The following is a 19,078-nucleotide window of genomic DNA, read 5'->3' on the forward strand; positions in this document are numbered from 1 at the left end:
AATAATATAATTAAATCTACATTAACAAGTAGAAAGGACATTTATTTTGAAACCATTTTTTTTCTGTGTTATACAGCCACTCATATCCTTTTTATTTACGAAATATTAAATTGGTCCCTCAAATTGTCTAACTTCACTTTTATTAGAGGTGGGTGTGGATCCTAGAGCATTTTCATTGGCGTTGAACAATTTAGTAGACAATTTTATATTTCGTAAATTTAGAGTCTCAAATTCTCATTAATTTAGAGGCTGTAAGATATGGTAGAGACAAAATAGGATATAAAATAGAATAAGAGTAAGATATGATATAGACATGATACTAGTTATCATCTTATTATGTGTTTGATGATGTGGACATGATAACAAACATGATAACATCATTTTATAATAACATATTTTTTGTCACACTTCGTAATGACATGACAAAATATATATCATACTTAAATGAAAAATCTATCCCTTTGAAACTATTACATTTTTTTTCCAATTTATTGTAATATTTCAAAATTTTATAAATTAACACTACAAAATAATTACATAAATAAATAAAATTTATAAATTTCTTTATTTGAAAATATCAATTTATTTTGATCAAATTTCTTTATTTGAAAATTTATTTTATAGGGGTAAATCTGTAAATTAGTTTCTTATTCTATCCTGGCTGGCTGGTTCTAACCCAACTCATAGTCAAGATAGAAATTATAACTAGTGAGGTAGCATATTATAAGTTTCAAGATTAATTTATCATATCCTGATGTTGCACCAAACACTAGATTGAGACATGATATGATTTCTTTATTTTAAATTTTATTTTATATGGGTGAATCCGTAAATTATTTTGTTATTCTATCTTGATTGGTTCTAACCCAACTTATACTTAGGATAAAAATTATAACTAGTGAGGTAAAATATGATAAGTTTCAAGATTAACTTATCATATCCTAATGTGACACCAAACACCAAGTTGAAACATATTATGATACAATTATTATATCATGTCTCTTCTAGCCACCAAACGGACCCTTATAATTTCAAGAAACAAAATGATGGTACACTCATTTCTTTTAAAGAGTTGACGGTGAAACTTACACACATCAAACATAGAGAAAAGGAATTTTGCAGTTTGAACGCACACCAACACAACAAATTTGTTTCCTTTTGGTTTTTCTTTAATATTATTTGATAATCTTTGAAGTGTGAGGATAACGTGACCTCTAAAAATATAAACACAATGATTAAAAACAGTGATTTCTTTAAAAGCAGTGTGATTTTGTTCCATAAGTGTAGTTCAAAAGACATTTGATATGCTTAGACACAAACTCAAACCAATAATTCATTTCTTCTGTACAATTTGTGTGAGTTTCTCTGTTAATTAAGCTCTTTGATACTCATATATGCCCATTGTGTTGAGAAGTGGAAAATTGTGGGTCCGAACCCACATCCTAACATATCAAATATTCATGCAACATTGTACCATTCGAGTTGTACTTACATAACATCGGACACGCATCGTAACATATCAATATTTCTCCAACATTTTACCATTTGAGTTATATTTACGCGACACCTTCCAATCACTCACTTACATGAACTAAAAACAATAATTTAAGACTTTGAAGGGAAGAAAATATTATCAAAACCAAAAATATTATCAAATGTCACTTGGACCATCTAATCTCTATCTATGATACAATATGTAAATTGATTCAGCTATGATACTATAGTATTTAATCGGTGTGGGACATTTTCTTCTTTAGATGAAATTCCTATACAAAAAGTTAAAATTGTATGTTCTTATCGCCTTTGGAAATTGAACATCTTGATTGATATGGCAAAAATCAAAGCAAAAATTATTGGAAATGCAATATTGACTAGAGCAACCACTCCTAGAAAGTCATGCTTGAAACCAAAGTAATTTCTCAGAAAATCTTCCACTGTTTGTGTTCCATCATTGGTTTCAATGTTTTGTTTTACATCTCCATATTGTGAAGCCACCAATCCATATAAACTCCAAGCCACTGGATTTGCCCAACTGTACCACCTCCACCACACTGGAATTCTCTGTTAACAATATACAATAAATTATCTATATACATCTATGCTTTAAAAGGCATGAAGTTTTTTAAAAAAAGTTGGAAAAGGAGAAACTATTGTGAATTAAAGTGACAGATTATTTTACAACCATCTCTGACGATCTCTTGAAGTTACAAGGTACTTTTACCAATTAGCAGATACCTCGTGGTAAAAAAAATTAAATTAAAATGCATTAGGAATTTGAGGTAGTCAAAACTTACAGGTCTTGGGACTATGAATCCTGAGAAGAGATTCCATACTGAGTAGAATGCAGAGGAAACTACAAGGGAAATGTGATTGTTTGGGGTCATTGCCACTGACATCATGCCATAGAAGGTGAAGTAGAGAAAGGTGAAATACATGAAGAATATGCACCACAAAAATTTAACCAAAGTCCACTCAAAACCAATCATAGCATAAACTATAAATCCATAGACTACAGATTGTACAAAAACATGTGGAAGCTCAATTACAACCTGCAATGCAAGAGAAAATGTAGATAAAAAAAAAAAAAGAATCACATTTGAATTCATAAAAGTTTAAGTTTGAACTCTTTCTAATAACCTTCCAAATTACTAAATGAATAAATTAGTATTTTTTCTTTTATGTTCTTTAAGATGGTATCTAAAATGGTATCATAACCTATTTTTCATAAGTTGGTTTCGTGGAGCGAATTCAGACACAAAATCTATGGTGGTCCTTACTTTGCTTCAAATATTAATTGATTTAGGAGGATATTGCAGCAGTCAAACAAAAGAATAGTTGTTAAAATACGAGATGCTTGCCTGAGCAAAAGCATATGGAAAAGCTGAATACATTCCGGCTGCTCTTTCTCTATAGAAGACGGTTCTTTCAACAGCAACCACCGGCTGCACTGCATTAGCATTCTTGATGCCAATTAGGAGAACAGCAGCATACATGGACCCCATGGCATTAAAAAGATCTTGTTCTTTTTCACTAGAATATTTGGATATGAAATATAATTGTCAGATTAAAAAAAAAAGAAGTTATACTAACACGTGAGTAAACATTTCTAGTTTTTCAATTTATCTTACATTTTGGAGCCAAGGTTCCAAAACATGGTTCCAAGCATAACAGCTACCGCAGTTGAGTACAAAAACCTTATGGCAGTGTATACAGGATTGCGCCAGTAAGACCAATGTTGTTTCCATAAACAAGCCATACATTGTGTCCAAAAGGATCTCGAGTACTGTGAAGTAAAATAAAGATCTTTCGAACCAGAAGCTGGAGTACTCAATTCTTTGATGAGTGTTTTGTTTCTCCTGAAACAAAATGTTTCAAGTACATTTTATATCAACACAAGTTCTCCAGGATGGCTTATAGTTTATATGAATATAGTTTGACTTTATTTTATACTTTGTTGTAGAAATAACTTGTTCATATGCACTTATATGATAAGCCCTTATGCTATAAGTGCTTAATTAAGCTGATTATCCAAACAGACCATTTCTCTGAATAAGAACTTACAAAAACTTCATTTACTTTTCTCTAGTCGGTGCTTTCTAGTTGATTATTTTCCATTGCTATAGTTTGATTAGATTGCATACAAGTGAAAATACCTGTATAACTCTGATTTTTTGTACACCTCTGCATAATCAATCCCCAATTCCACTTCTTTGGATGAAGATGTGACTTCCAACATCCATGTTGCTGGATTATAACCGTCTTTAATCTTGCTAACACCTTGTATTCCCTTCAAGACAAGTATGTACATTTTGAAATGTTCATAAGGTGATAATAATTTAATGCATAAAAAATGAAATCAATATTCCATACTTCTAATTGGATATATATCTATTTTGTACCTACCTCGAAGTAATTGATTAAATTGGAAGAATTATGTCCAAGTGGCCCTACATATATCTCTTGTCCTCCTTGCTTGAGTAGAAAAAGCTGCATTTCATTGTAACAAAAATATTACAGACTTTGCAATGGAAGAGAACAAACAAAAAATATTTCCTGATTTTTCCCCTGTCACCTCATCAAAAGATTCGAATATATCAATGCTAGGCTGGTGGATGGTACAAACAACAGTTCTTCCAGTGTCTACTGTGTTCCTAACTGTTCTCATCACAATAGCTGCAGCTCTTGCATCTAGCCCAGAAGTTGGCTCATCCATGAATATTATGGAAGGATTAGCTACCAACTCAACCGCAATAGTCAATCTTTTGCGCTGCTCCGTTGAGAGACCACTAACACCAGGTAATCCTACTAATGCATTTCTCAGTGTTTTCAGTTCCACAAGTTCCGTGACTTCCTCAATGAACATCTGCAAGCATAGGCCAGTTTCAAACATAGCAGCATTGATAAAACAATGAAGTCTTTATCGCAAAATCTCAAGTGATTAAAATGCTAACCTTCCTGGTTTCAGCATTGATGTCTGGGGATAGTCGGAGCCACGCTGAATAGAGTAAAGATTCATCGACAGTAACATAAGGTGAGTGGATATCATTTTGCTCACAGTGTCCTGAAATTCTTGCAAAGGTTTCTTGCTTCTTTGGATAGCCAGATATTGTGATGTTCCCACCAATATATCCACCAGTTTTTCTACCAGAAAGCACATCCATCAGAGTTGTTTTGCCTGCACCAGTGACGCCCATCAGAGCAGTGAGAACACCTGGTCGGAAAGCTCCACTGACACCTTTCAAAAGAACCAACTTATCCTCAACAACCCCTTTGGTTTCTCATTTCCTGCAAGTTCAGTCCAAGGATTTAATAATCTTTAGTTCTTTACTTCACAATATGCTTTGGAAGTTCAAAATGATGTTTTGTCAGTGTAAATATGTTTTATACTATCAATCAATTATAACCATTAGATCATTAGAAATGTGTAAGTTTAATTATAACCACTTATATAGTCACACATATGATTGAAAGAAATTTGTTGACAGTGTATGTAATACCCCGCATGTAAAAATTCAGTATCAGTTATTTTAACTTTGAAATTTTTTTTTTAGGGAAGGACAAAATGGTAATTGTGCATAAGACTTTTCACGACTGAAATATATTATTTCAACGGACTACGGAAAATGAAATATGCCGCTTAAAACTTTTACGACATTTTTTATAAAATATTTTTGGTTTGAGGAATAATGTAGAAAAAGGGGCAAAAAGGTCATTTTCACTCATGATATTTTTTTTATAGGACAAACATGTGAAATTTCTACACATTTCTACCACTTTCTTTCACTCCAAAAAAAAAAAAAAATGAGAATTTTCCTCTCTTTCCCTTCTTTCTCTTTCACGTGTGTTTTCCTCAAACCCTCACCATCTTCCATTTTTGATTTTGAAGCTTTAATACCCAAATCTTTCACCCAAATCCTTCAATTCAAACAAAAAGAAACAAGAGGGGTTGTTTGTAAAGGAAGCATGGGACAAGAAGTTTTGGAGGAAAATTAGAGGAAGGAATGTTTTGGTTCAAGAACATGGAGATGTAAAATTTGAAGAGGAACATGGAGAATCACCAAGTTCATCAATTTATGTGTTCAACAAACAAGGTAGGTTCTCTACTTAAGCTTTGAATTGTTAGTTGTTAGTAATGGGTTGAGTAGTAAATATGTGAGTTCTTATTCTTCTATGATTTGGTAATTGTGGATTGAAACTATGAATAAAGGTTGAGGATTAGATAGGAAATTATTGCGGAATTTGTTCATAAAATGAGAGTTTTCAAACAAGAGAGACCATGTTTTGTTTACGCACCCAAATCGTTTTAAAGATTTCAAAGGAAGTTTTGAGAGAATAGAGAATACAAGATCATTGGGTATGTGATTCCTAACCTTTCTTTTACTTCTAGAATTTGCCATCAAACACGTTAGCAATGAGATGAGATAGTGTGATCCAAATTTGTTTACCTTTGGTTGTTTGGTTTGAGAAAGTTCAGTAGTTTAAATATACCCACTCGAGAAAACTTAATTACGAAGTATCATGAATAATTTAGATTTTACATTCTTTTTTTAATTTACAAATTCTTTTAATTTATCTTAAATGTTTTTATATATTCTTTTGACCTTTTTTTCCCTTTATTACCAAACCTCTAGAAAATCACCGTTGCCTAATCCTTTTAAAGTCTAGTAAAAAGAGAAATCAAAAGAGCATCTTGTTGTTTCTACTATCATAAAAAAATTCCTAATTTAGAACATCATTTATATTGTTATTTATACTATCATTAATAAGGAAGGACTTTTTTATATTGTAGTTGAAAATGAAATCAAAAGAGAATCTTTTATTTTTGTTTCTTAGCCTTGGAGATGGACTTGTTCTAACTTGCTCTGATACCAAATTGTAACACCCCTACTAGAAAATTACCTAGAATATCTAGCATGAGTGTTAAACTCGACATCGGGTACATTAAAATTTCAATAAATAAATATTCTCTGAACAAATCAATAGAATTTCTCGCATATTACCTCAAAAAATAGTTCCACTGGCATGTACTTTACATAGTCCAGCTAATTCTGTTTCTTCATCACGAGCCATCCTATCGTATAACAACTTGTATATCTGAAATAAATAAAAGGGATTGGGGTGAGACAAGATGTCTCAGTGAGTTCCACCTATCATAGTCTGTAGGCAACCTCGGGGAACCTAGGATCGCCAACTGTTGCTAAACTTAACCCATTTTGGGTTTATAAAAATTTCATTACGCATAACTGAGCGATTAGGGGATAACTAGAATCGCTGTCTCAAATACTATTTTGATCAAAAAGAAACGTAATCATACTCGTAACTTTAATCATAAGCATAATCACCACAAACATATCAATAATCACAATCATATATCGTATTTTGATATAACTTATACTTTGACATACTTATCTGAGTATGTCTCTGATCCTTTTTCCGATAATAACTAATTTCGGCTAACTAAGACGGAGTTCCATAGTTAAAATCCCTCATTTCCAAGAATTGGAAAAATGCCCATAAAATATTGTTTCGTAACTAATTCATTCTAAACATACTTTTCATCTTAACATGCGTATGTATGCTATGTTAGTATTCGTGTTGGAGGGTCCTTGGAATTTTTTTCTTGGTTCCATAATTATAATTTTTGTTCTGTTTCAAATATTACTCGAATAATTGTTGACTTAAAATTTCATATCATTAATTATACATTTCATTCGTTACTATGAGCCGTACCTCATAGGCTACATTATCTCTCGTTGTAGCCAACGGATAAAATATATTACTATGACCCGTACGTCATAGGCTACATTATCTCTCGTTGTAGCAAACGGATAAAATATATTACTATGACCCGTACGTCATAGGCTACATTATCTCTCGTTGTAGCAAACGGATAAAATATATTACTATGACCCGTACGTCATAGGCTACATTATCTCTCGTTGTAGCAAACGGCCGTTTGCTACAACGAGAGATAATGTAGCCTATGACGTACGGGTCATAGTAATATATTTTATCCGTTTGCTACAACGAGAGATAATGTAGCCTATGACGTACGGGTCATAGTAATATATTTTATCCGTTTGCTACAACGAGAGATAATGTAGCCTATGACGTACGGGTCATAGTAATATATTTTATCCGTTGGCTACAACGAGAGATAATGTAGCCTATGAGGTACGGCTCATAGTAACGAATGAAATGTATAATTAATGATATGAAATTTTAAGTCAACAATTATTCGAGTAATATTTGAAACAGAACAAAAATTATAATTATGGAACCAAGAAAAAAATTCCAAGGACCCTCCAACACGAATACTAACATAGCATACATACGCATGTTAAGATGAAAAGTATGTTTAGAATGAATTAGTTACGAAACAATATTTTATGGGCATTTTTCCAATTCTTGGAAATGAGGGATTTTAACTATGGAACTCCGTCTTAGTTAGCCGAAATTAGTTATTATCGGAAAAAGGATCAGAGACATACTCAGATAAGTATGTCAAAGTATAAGTTATATCAAAATACGATATATGATTGTGATTATTGATATGTTTGTGGTGATTATGCTTATGATTAAAGTTACGAGTATGATTACGTTTCTTTTTGATCAAAATAGTATTTGAGACAGCGATTCTAGTTATCCCCTAATCGCTCAGTTATGCGTAATGAAATTTTTATAAACCCAAAATGGGTTAAGTTTAGCAACAGTTGGCGATCCTAGGTTCCCCGAGGTTGCCTACAGACTATGATAGGTGGAACTCACTGAGACATCTTGTCTCACCCCAATCCCTTTTATTTATTTCAGATATACAAGTTGTTATACGATAGGATGGCTCGTGATGAAGAAACAGAATTAGCTGGACTATGTAAAGTACATGCCAGTGGAACTATTTTTTGAGGTAATATGCGAGAAATTCTATTGACTTGTTCAGAGAATATTTATTTATTGAAATTTTAATGTACCCGATGTCGAGTTTAACACTCATGCTAGATATTCTAGGTAATTTTCTAGTAGGGGTGTTACAGTGTAAAACTTTTAACACTAACAATGTATCAAAGCAGAATATGGAACTTTTAACTACTTCTATATTCGGTTTCTACATTACCTGTGGCATGTCTACAGAATATGAAACTTCATCAAAGGTGATCGAATGTGGTTCAAATGGAAGAACCATTCCTCTTTTCCTACTATGATTTGTCTCTACACCAACTATTTCTTGCCTACCGAATAAAGTACCAGGCGAGATGCTTCCACTTCTACTTTCGACGTTTCTCACTGTGAAGCAGCTCCAATGTTATTCATAAGTCGTTATGTGAATTGAAATCAACAATTACTCATAAAGACATTACTAAATTTTCAGTAGTTATTTATGAGATGAAAGTACATCTATTTGAGTGTTTGGAAAATCTATCCTTTGTGAACTTCAATACATCAGTTCTTTTTCTGATTTGAGATTCCTCTGGTATAACTTTTTATGATACATTTAAGGTGAAGACACTTACGATTCAAGAAAGTGAGAGCAAGGATATATCCAAAGTTGAAGATTAATGTATATCCAATCAAAGCACCAACACCTATCCAGTACCAGTATGGCTCACTGAAGAATCCGTGAGATTTCAAAACTTCAACTCCTATCGGTTCCGTTGAGTTAGGAAGAACCTTTCATAAGACAACATATATTAAGACATCATCAGATTATTTATATGATAAGGAAGTCATTGCAAAATGAACATGCAAAATAGTAAAAAAAAAAAAGCTTACATTATTCCGTTTATTCCCAAGGAACTCATTAATTACCATGGCATTTTGTCCATACATCATAGGTGATATCCAAAATGCCCATATCCACCATTTTTTTATACTGTCTGTGAGCATAAAGCAAAGAAAAGAGAGTAGAACGCTTGGGATAGAGCATACTGAGACAAACACTGTGATTGTTTATTTGTTTTAGATTCATGATACCTTTTGATAGGACAAAACCACTCATAGAAAAAAGAATGGCAAGTGCAAATGATCCAAATGTTAGAGCCACTGTCATGTCCCTCCCAACAGCTGCAATGAATCTGAATAACGTAGAAGCCATCTGGTGTACTAGTACAAGAATAAGGTATTGTCTAAGAAATCTGCAGAAAGAATAATGCACATCATTAATGTTTATTAGGATAAGAATAGACAGTGAGATGAGGGGAAAATTCAAAAAATGTTCAAGGGATTGTTTTGATTGACTTATTTGAGATTATCTACTAGCATAAGCACATGAGAGATCGCACTTAAGAGTTTACGGAAACAACTTATGACATGTCCATAAGCTGTTTTCAGCTTATTTTGACAAGCTCTCGAGGATAGCTTATATGAAAACAATATGAATTTATTTTGACTTTTATTATAGAAATAGCTTATACAAAAGCAGTTATATGATAAGCACTTAATTAAGTTGTTTATCCAAACATGGCAATTTACAAGTTCACTCAGGAATTTTATAAACAAATCACTCTTACCTTCCAATATATGGATCAAAACCAATGACATAGTAAGTGAGGAATACCCAAACAGCCACTTCCACAAAAGACAAGGGGATTTTTAGGAACCATTCAGGAAGAGCATATGCCCATGGAGGGAAGAAGAGGTATCCCCTTTGCTTGTAAAAAACAGGAAGTCTTGAAACTACCATGGAAATTTCAGCCATTCCATTGAACATGATCATAACAACGCCATAGAATATTGCACCTACATATATGCCTCCATGAGTCAATGAATCTCTGTGCATCTCTGTCCGGAAGAAGATGGTCATTGCAATCATTGCCATTATACATAGCTAAAAGGATAGGGAAACTATCAGTAATGGATTTGAATAATGTGCACATACATTGCATTATATAATTTCCAAACACATTAGTCAATTTTTTTTTCTTTCCAAACACAGTTTAAATACGTGGTTAATTAGTTCAGTAGATGGTTAATAGATTTCGTATGTATATTTGAACACAATGATATTTTGACACGACACTATGCATTTATTCATTTATTTATTTTGACACGACACCGGATGGTTAATGAGTTACAACACTTTGCTATACTCATTAACCATCCATTGAACGTAATTTACCACATATTTGAATTTCATTAATCATGAAACTAACCATATATTAAACGTAGTTAACCATGTTAACCATCTAATAAAGGATAAACATCGCAAATGGTGTATATGTCAAATAACATTTTTCTATGTCCAAATTCCGAACCTACTTGGAAAATCTTGAAGATATAGACAAATGAGTTGTGCTTCATAAGTAAATATTCTCTTGATAAACAAGCTTTAAAAAGTTCCCATTTTCCCACTCCATATTTCTTGGTTGTCAAAGCAGCTGGGTGGCTCTTAGACTTGTCAAATTCAGTACCAAGTTCATCACCAAGTCTTCTTCCAACATGAAATGATTGAAATGCCTCAGAAAACTCTTCAGCTGTGACAAATCTATATGGTCGATCCTTGTGTTCCCAGTACTGCTCTTGGTCTTTCTTTGATGTCACCTATAACATAACAATTTTCATCGCAGAAATCAAATTCTCATTACACAGTACAAATTATAAAAGCTTATTTTTCAAAAAAATGAGAGAAGACACAATGACACTCACTTCTTGCAAAAAATCTGCCACTCCTTTCCTATCAGGACATTTGAAACCGATTGATTCGAAAAATTCAAGCACATGCTCACGGGGACCTTGGTATATTATGTGACTATCCGAGAGTAGAATAATGTCATCAAAAAGATTGAATGTCTCTGGTGGTGGCTGAAGGAGTGAGATGACAGCCGTTCCTTTGAGAATGTGTACATACTGCTTCATTGAATTCACAATTTGAAAAGTTGTTGAGCTATCCAAACCAGTAGATATTTCATCCATGAATAGAGCTTTAGTCGGTCCAACCAACATCTCCCCTACATTTATAGATTCATAATATCAATTTATTGAGATGATTAATCACGATCCGCGTTAATATTGAATTTGGTTTTGTTTTTTTTACCTGTTGTGACACGTTTCTTTTGTCCACCAGAGATACCTCTTAACATTGCATTTCCTACAATAGTATCAGCACATGTCTCTAGTCCCAAAATCTGAAAATGTACAATGTAGTTATCATGATGACTAGAGATGGTTTTGAAAGTAAAAATTATTTTACCCTTAGTACATAATCTGTTATCAAATTTGCTTTCTGGCCTTCGGTTGCTATAGCCTGACCATCATGAATAAAAAAGGCAACCACTTTATCATCAGTAATTTCTATTTGTATTGGAAAAGAGATAGATGATCCAATAAGTATAAAAGAGCCACTATATTACCTTCATGCACACATCAATGTCTGGATCAGGCATGATATTTGCAAGTTTTTCTCTTCTGGACAGCTCTGCTAGCAACTCTGCAGAATGACAACAATATTACTCATGGTCAATACTTTATAATTGAGGATATCTTTGGGTTGAATTATTTGAGTTTACCTACTAGCATAAGCACTTGCGAGACAATTTTAGAGAGCTTATGAAAACAACTAATGACATGTCCATCAGTTTTAACAAACTTATTTTCATAAGCTCTCCTGGATAACTTATGGAAACAACTTATAACTTATACATAAACACTTATGTGATAATAGTTTATGCTGTGCTTAATTAAGCTATCTATCTAAACAAGTCTTTAAAACTTCAGCTTGTGTTTTCAATAATGAATATAAACAAAAAGAAATCTTGTAAACTAACCATAACGCGGCCCAACTCCTTGGACCCTTGCTGAGAAGGCCAAGGTTTCTCTAACAGTCATTTCTCCAATGTGAAGGTCATTTTGATCCACGTAAGCGGCAGTTCTTTGCGGGACAAACTCATTCATCTCATGACCATTATAAGTCACCTTTCCAGAAACCTAATCATGAAGCCACACCATCTTACCAATTTAGCTAGAGATTCAAGATTGAAAACATAGATAATATAAGATATGTGTGTGGCTTCCTTTTTAATGTTCTAACCTTCAATTTTGGATCAAGTTTTCCGGCCAAAGCCAACAGGAGTGTCGTTTTTCCAGAACTTGGAGGGCCCAAAAGCAATGTCATTCTGAAGAAAATAAAAAGAAAATTCAAACAAGTTATATTGGTTCAAAAGGTCCCAAGAGAAATCAATGAATAGTATAGTATTTGTATTGATACCTGGAAGGCTTTATTATTCCACTGACATCCCTGAGAATATTTAGATGTTGTTTTCTACTTGGAAGCACATGAAGAGAGTTCAATAGGCCCTTTAAAATTAAAATGTAAAAGTAAGAAACCAAAATGTTTAGTTAGAATCCCTTCAATAAAAAATCACAGAAATTTGCAGTGTATAAAAAAAAAAATTTAAAATTTATAAAAGTTGGTACTTTACCTCTACTATATTAACCATGAAGTTAGTGAAGGTAGGCAAAGACCTGCTTCCTACATTAGCTTCTGCTTCGATATTCAGGTGCTCGAATCGAACCTCTATCGTAGGAAGATCAATTCCAACTCTGATATCATCCCAAGAAAGAAGAAAATGATGACAAGAAAATAAATCAATGTATTTCAAAAGCAATCTTTTTTAAAATCAAAAGAGGGAAAATTGAATTCGAACCTGTCCATTCCATCTTTGAGTTTGAGCAGAAACTTCTCATTGTCTTCTTCACCAAGTCTAACAAGTCTTTCAAGCAAATCTTTTCTTTCTTGCAACCCAAGCTTCTCAATATCTATCTCAGTGGCTTCCCCTTGAAGTGAAGTGAGCAAACCTTTCCTCAAACGTTCAAAAGTAGGAAGTTTCTGAATTGCAGCCCATTTAAGAGCTTCTTCATCATCTTCTTGGTGAAAAGAATTTGAAAAAATTTCAGCAGCATCACTGTTCCTCCATATTGATGAACTACTAATCCTGAAACTAGCTTCACCCTCCATCATCCAAAAATACTAAGAATAGACAATGTGAAACAAAAATGCTTAAAAACTTTTTCCTTTCTCTTTGGAATTTTCATATGTTCATATTCCATATAGTTTGAGGCAGGAACATGCAAGTTATATTACATTGTACAGTTTATTATTATTTTCCATTTTACTTCTTTAAGGGTAAAGCAGCCTCAAATAATAGTGAATCATCATCATCATCATCATCATCATATTATAGTACTGTAATAAAACAGTATCAGTTTTTGGATAAATAAACAAATAGCCTAACTCATGGGACAAAAGCATCTTTCAGTGTAGCTGAGATTTCAATATCTTGCTGTTGAGTGAAAACAATATCGTACCAAAGAAACAGGAAAAACAAATAAAGATTTTGTTTGTGGCAGGATGGCAACTTTAACGGTATTTCCTCAAAAAAGAAAAGTTTCAATAGTGTAGATTTTCCTTCTGATCGGTTCAAACTATATTTATTGGAAAAAAGCTTGTTGTAAAAGGCAAAAACTCATCATGGCGATCTTTGTGTATATCTCATCTCTAACAATCTGCTAAAGATATTTTTCGAGTAATACACCATTCAATTTTTTCAACAGTTACTAAGTCTTAAATCCTCTATACATCCTCTATCCTCTATACATACATTTGAGAATAAACAAAATGAAACAATCCACATGGCATATCAAGATCAAATATAAAGGAAAAATTACATGTGGCAAATGGCAATGCAAAGTTTTTTGACAAAAAATGGCAATTCAAAGTTGACTAACAATCATAATCAAATCACCACTTATGACAAACTTGTTTTTAATGACACCATTTATGATAAAAGGAAAAGTTTAACTCAATAGTTTTGATTGGTAGTCAAATTATATAAAATGACATAATTTCAAAATAAAAACTTAGAATTAGAATTTATTAAATTTGCAAAAATATAGTTTTTTTTTCAAATTATAAAATATCTATTTATTTATAGGATATATTTTGCATTGGTCAAAGAATCATAATCTCAATTGATTACATTGCTTTTTGTATGTAAACTTTTTTTATGTCTCTAAGTTTTTTTTTTTGAAAATTAAAAACTAAAATTGAAATGGTCTTACAAACAAAATATTAAAAAAGTAGAAACAATGAAATGGTCGTATTATAAAACAAAAATGACATGTTATTTTTTTTTTAAGGAAAAAGTGTCACATTATTCAAAAGAGTTGAGTGAAAAAGGAAAAATAATACAACATTAATTGCATTTCATTTATTTTTTTAGGGGGGTATTTCATATATTAAAACTAACAAATAAGTAAATGTTGCATTCCAATATTTCTATTTCATCAATTCACATTAACTTCAATATCCCTTCACAAAATAATTATAATGATTTCATTCAAAAATAAATAATAAAAAATGTTGAACATCAATTTCTTACTCCACTTATTCAAAATAAAAATAAGGATACGTTGAATCCACAATTAACTATAAGATAAGTTAATCCACTTAATAATCAATTACAAACAATCGACAAACATTTGTCGTCAATAAATATAAAAAATACGCATAAACCAAGGAATCTTGAATAAATTTGTAACAAATATTTCTCAGTAAAGAGTATAAAAAACACAATACAAATATTTGTCATTGATTTATAAAAAATGTAAATAAAAAACATGACAAATATTTATCACTAATAAATTAAGAAAAATCACGGGAAACATATTTATCAATGATACATAAAAATAAGAGGCGCGTTCTGTCAAAAAAAAAATAAAAGAGTCAACACTGGTGTGGACCAACCTATTAAACAAAAATCAACTACACAAACGAGAATGATTGTAACACCCCGTTTTCCCCAACGTAAAAATTTCATAATTAAAAATCAGAGTAATTCAACTTTAAACGGAATGCTACACTTCTTAAAAATTCATAAACTGAATAAATAACAATTTATTCTTCAAAATCATTTAACATAAGTAATTCAAAACTTCGCAGCGGAATTAGTTCATTCAACATAAAAAGTCTTTGGCACGCAGGCCTCATCAGAAAATCTCATAAGTCTTAGTTCAATATTTATTCATAAAAGTTCATAAACAATACGTAAGGAATAGAAGCAAAGTCAAGTCCCATCCCGTTACGTATCAGAGCACCTAGACACACATGTGAGGAGTCCACTCACAACGCCTCTAAAATCTTGATTACCTGCAAGTTACCCATACGAAGAGCAACATTTCCAAGCAGAGGGGTGAGATTTCTCAAAACAAAAATATTAAACATATAAATCATATAAAGTACATTCAACAACTTAAACATCTTATAACTCATTAATCATATCTAACAACTTAAACTTCCTTAACTAGTATCATTAATCTTCCTACATTAGTCATAGACTATCATAACACTAATCATAAACATCTTCATATATCATCAATTACTAATCTTAAACATCATTATATAATCAAATAATAGTCACCAACAATCATCACATAGCATCAATATCAATCATAAGCATCAACATGTAATTCACATAAGTATCATTATCAAAACATAGCATTACCGAAAATAACTTCATAATCAAATTCGTAATCAATTCCATATATCCACATAATTATAAACATCAACTTATAACATCATAAGTACAAACACAACGTTATCATGTATTGTCATAAATATATTCATAAAACATCACATATCATCATATCATAATCCACGTAACATCTTATCATAAATCATATAACATCATAATCAATCATCAACATAAACATCATAATCATTCGTCTTCATTCATCATAGCACTTCATTAATAACTTATCAACGTGACATCTTGACATCTAAACAACTTGACAACTCGACAACTTGACATCTTAACATCTTAAATCATCTTAAAAACCTCTTGATATGCAAATGCATGTGGTACCAATCAACAACATAAATGAGCGTAATTAGGCTCTTCAACGTGTGAGCATAAAGCTGCCGGGCCTAAAGCCCCCAACGTAGTTTGAGCACAAAGGCTGCCGGGCCTAAAGCCCCCAACTTTAATGAGCACAAGGCTGCCGGGCCTAAAGCCCCCAACTTTAATGAGTATGCAATGGACTCAACTTCCTACAACTTAGACAACTTCATGAACATCTATGACATCCTAACATCTTGATATCTTGACAACATAACATCTTAATAACTTGATGACTTCATAACGACTTGACGACTTAACAACTCTTATCATTTTAACGTCTTAACATCTTAACATCTTGACAACATATGGATCACATAAATAATTCATGTCATATCATAATATAACAATATCAAATGATAATAAACAACATCTTAAAACATCATATTCATCAATCATAAACAACTTCATATAACATCGTATTTAAACATCAACAATAATTCACTATGTATCTTTGTAAAAACATAATAAATTATCCACAACATATTTTCATGTCAAACCAAAACTATTGGAAAGATATCACAAATATCAGCAACATTCATGTTTACAACAAAGATCAATTCAAAACAGAAACATATGAACAAAACGCAAAAACATGATGTTGTAACCGTACAATTTTGCTAAGACCTCCCTGTAGTATTTTCATCATAACTCACAGACCAAACATCATTTTCACGTCAAACCAAAGCCACTAGAAAGCTAACAAAATTATCTAAAACTTTCATGTTTACTCCTAAGACCAATTCTGTACCGATCAATACCAGTTTTTATTTTAAATTCGGAAAAGTTGTGCTGAAAGTCCATAAAAATTCACTGTGACCTACGTGAAGTAATTTGATCATAACTCAAGTTCTATAAATCCTATTGATGTGAGACCAACGACATTAGAAAGCTAACATCCATACCTACAACTTTCGTGTTTACACTTAAACCCAGTTCGGAACTTAAACTTATCAAACTGAGACAATAAAAACGCGTTTTGCACATTGACAGCAAAATCGCAGTTCAGCTGCGATTTCGCTTTGGGGAAATCTTTTCCACTTCGTATTCGATCCAATACTCTCCAAACTTGACCCTAATCATTACCCTATGATTACCCTATCATTAGAACACAAATTATTCATCAACTTACTGTATGCAAATTCAAAGGGTTCTCAAGTCTATTAACAACCTATTACAATTATTAAACCTTAATTCTTAAACTCACCAACATCTCATCCAATTCCATGGTTCTAACCTCAAAACTACATCCAATAATCATCATATGGGTTATCTAAGGACTGTATACAATTTCTACATCAATTCAACAAGTTTTCATCATCTAATCATCAAATCTCTCTCAAAACCCTAATTCTCAAATTCTCACAAACTTTCCCCAACTTGTTAGATGCAATCTAATGATTTAACAACTTAATATTAATGCAAGATAGTCTCACCCTCACCTTAGATTAATTCCTGAATCAGCAGCAGCGTTCTTCTTTCCTAAGGTCTTCTCCTCTTCTCTTGACTTTTCTCTTCTCTTCTCTCATGTTCTCCTCTTTTCCAAAAAGCGGTTTAGGGTAAACTCTTCCCAACATAAGCTTCTCTATTTATAATACTAAAATATTCTTCCCAAATCTATTTAGGCCCAACAACTTATTCTTCTTTCTATTCTAACCCCCAATTTCACTCACACTAATAATCCTCATAATCTTATTTATTTCTAAATTAAATATATTTCTCACAAATAACAAATATATTTCTACACCAAATAACAAATATATCTCTAACAAATAACAAATATATTTCTACACCAAATAACAAATATATCTCTAACAAATAACAAATATATTTCTACACCAAATAACAAATATATCTCTAACAAATAACAAATATATCTCTAACAAATAACAAATATATATTATTCTAGTAAATACCAACATATAACATAACAAAATATCACTCATCAAAATAAATCGACTAAATCATAAAAAGACATCTAATCTCAAAACTACCTCCAAATCTACTTACTCTAATAATTCTCATATTCTAATAAATAATAGAATAATGCCACATAATAAAATACTAACACCTCATATAAATAAATAAATCACATAAATAGACTCTAACTTAATAAAGATAATTAAATAAAAAGGAGAGCGTTACAACTCTCCCCAACTTAAAAGAATTTCGTCCTCGAAATTCAGAGCATAAGAGAAAATAAATTTAATTTGGCTTGAGCATCTTAAACCATATATGTCAAAATAGAACTTCAGACAATACACAAAAATCACAACAAAGTTAGTCAGTTAAATATGATCACATAAAAAAAAAACATAACTACTAACTAGAAAACATGACGACGCGACACAACTACTCATCTACTTGGCCGGACGGACCGACCTGCTCTGATACCAATTGTAACACCCCGTTTTCCCCAACGTAAAAATTTCATAATTAAAAATCAGAGTAATTCAACTTTAAACGGAATGCTACACTTCTTAAAAATTCATAAACTGAATAAATAACAATTTATTCTTCAAAATCATTTAACATAAGTAATTCAAAACTTCGCAGCGGAATTAGTTCATTCAACATAAAAAGTCTTTGGCACGCAGGCCTCATCAGAAAATCTCATAAGTCTTAGTTCAATATTTATTCATAAAAGTTCATAAACAATACGTAAGGAATAGAAGCAAAGTCAAGTCCCATCC

The 19,078-nt window shown here is 31.9% G+C and overlaps 1 protein-coding gene across 1 annotated transcript; it reads right to left on the minus strand.

Moving 5' to 3' along the window:
* Positions 1-1,630: 1,630 nt before the first annotated feature.
* LOC146910309 (pleiotropic drug resistance protein 1-like) lies at positions 1,631-12,781 on the minus strand. Its single transcript, XM_085729425.1, has 20 exons — positions 12,698-12,781; positions 12,521-12,605; positions 12,258-12,417; positions 11,844-11,920; positions 11,684-11,737; positions 11,528-11,618; positions 11,140-11,441; positions 10,753-11,034; positions 10,005-10,321; positions 9,469-9,629; positions 9,268-9,371; positions 8,946-9,165; positions 4,452-4,777; positions 4,073-4,363; positions 3,904-3,987; positions 3,654-3,787; positions 3,129-3,356; positions 2,859-3,030; positions 2,295-2,549; positions 1,631-2,061 (listed from the first exon to the last, which is right to left on the minus strand). The coding sequence occupies exons 2-20, from the start codon at positions 12,602-12,604 to the stop codon at positions 1,795-1,797; spliced, it is 3,609 nt and encodes a 1,202-aa protein (XP_085585551.1). The 5' UTR covers position 12,605; positions 12,698-12,781; the 3' UTR covers positions 1,631-1,794.
* Positions 12,782-19,078: the final 6,297 nt, after the last annotated feature.

This window comes from Medicago sativa, chromosome 7, assembly GCF_051527215.1.
Source record: "Medicago sativa cultivar Bolivia chromosome 7, Bolivia_mono, whole genome shotgun sequence".
Taxonomy (NCBI): Eukaryota; Viridiplantae; Streptophyta; class Magnoliopsida; order Fabales; family Fabaceae; genus Medicago; species Medicago sativa.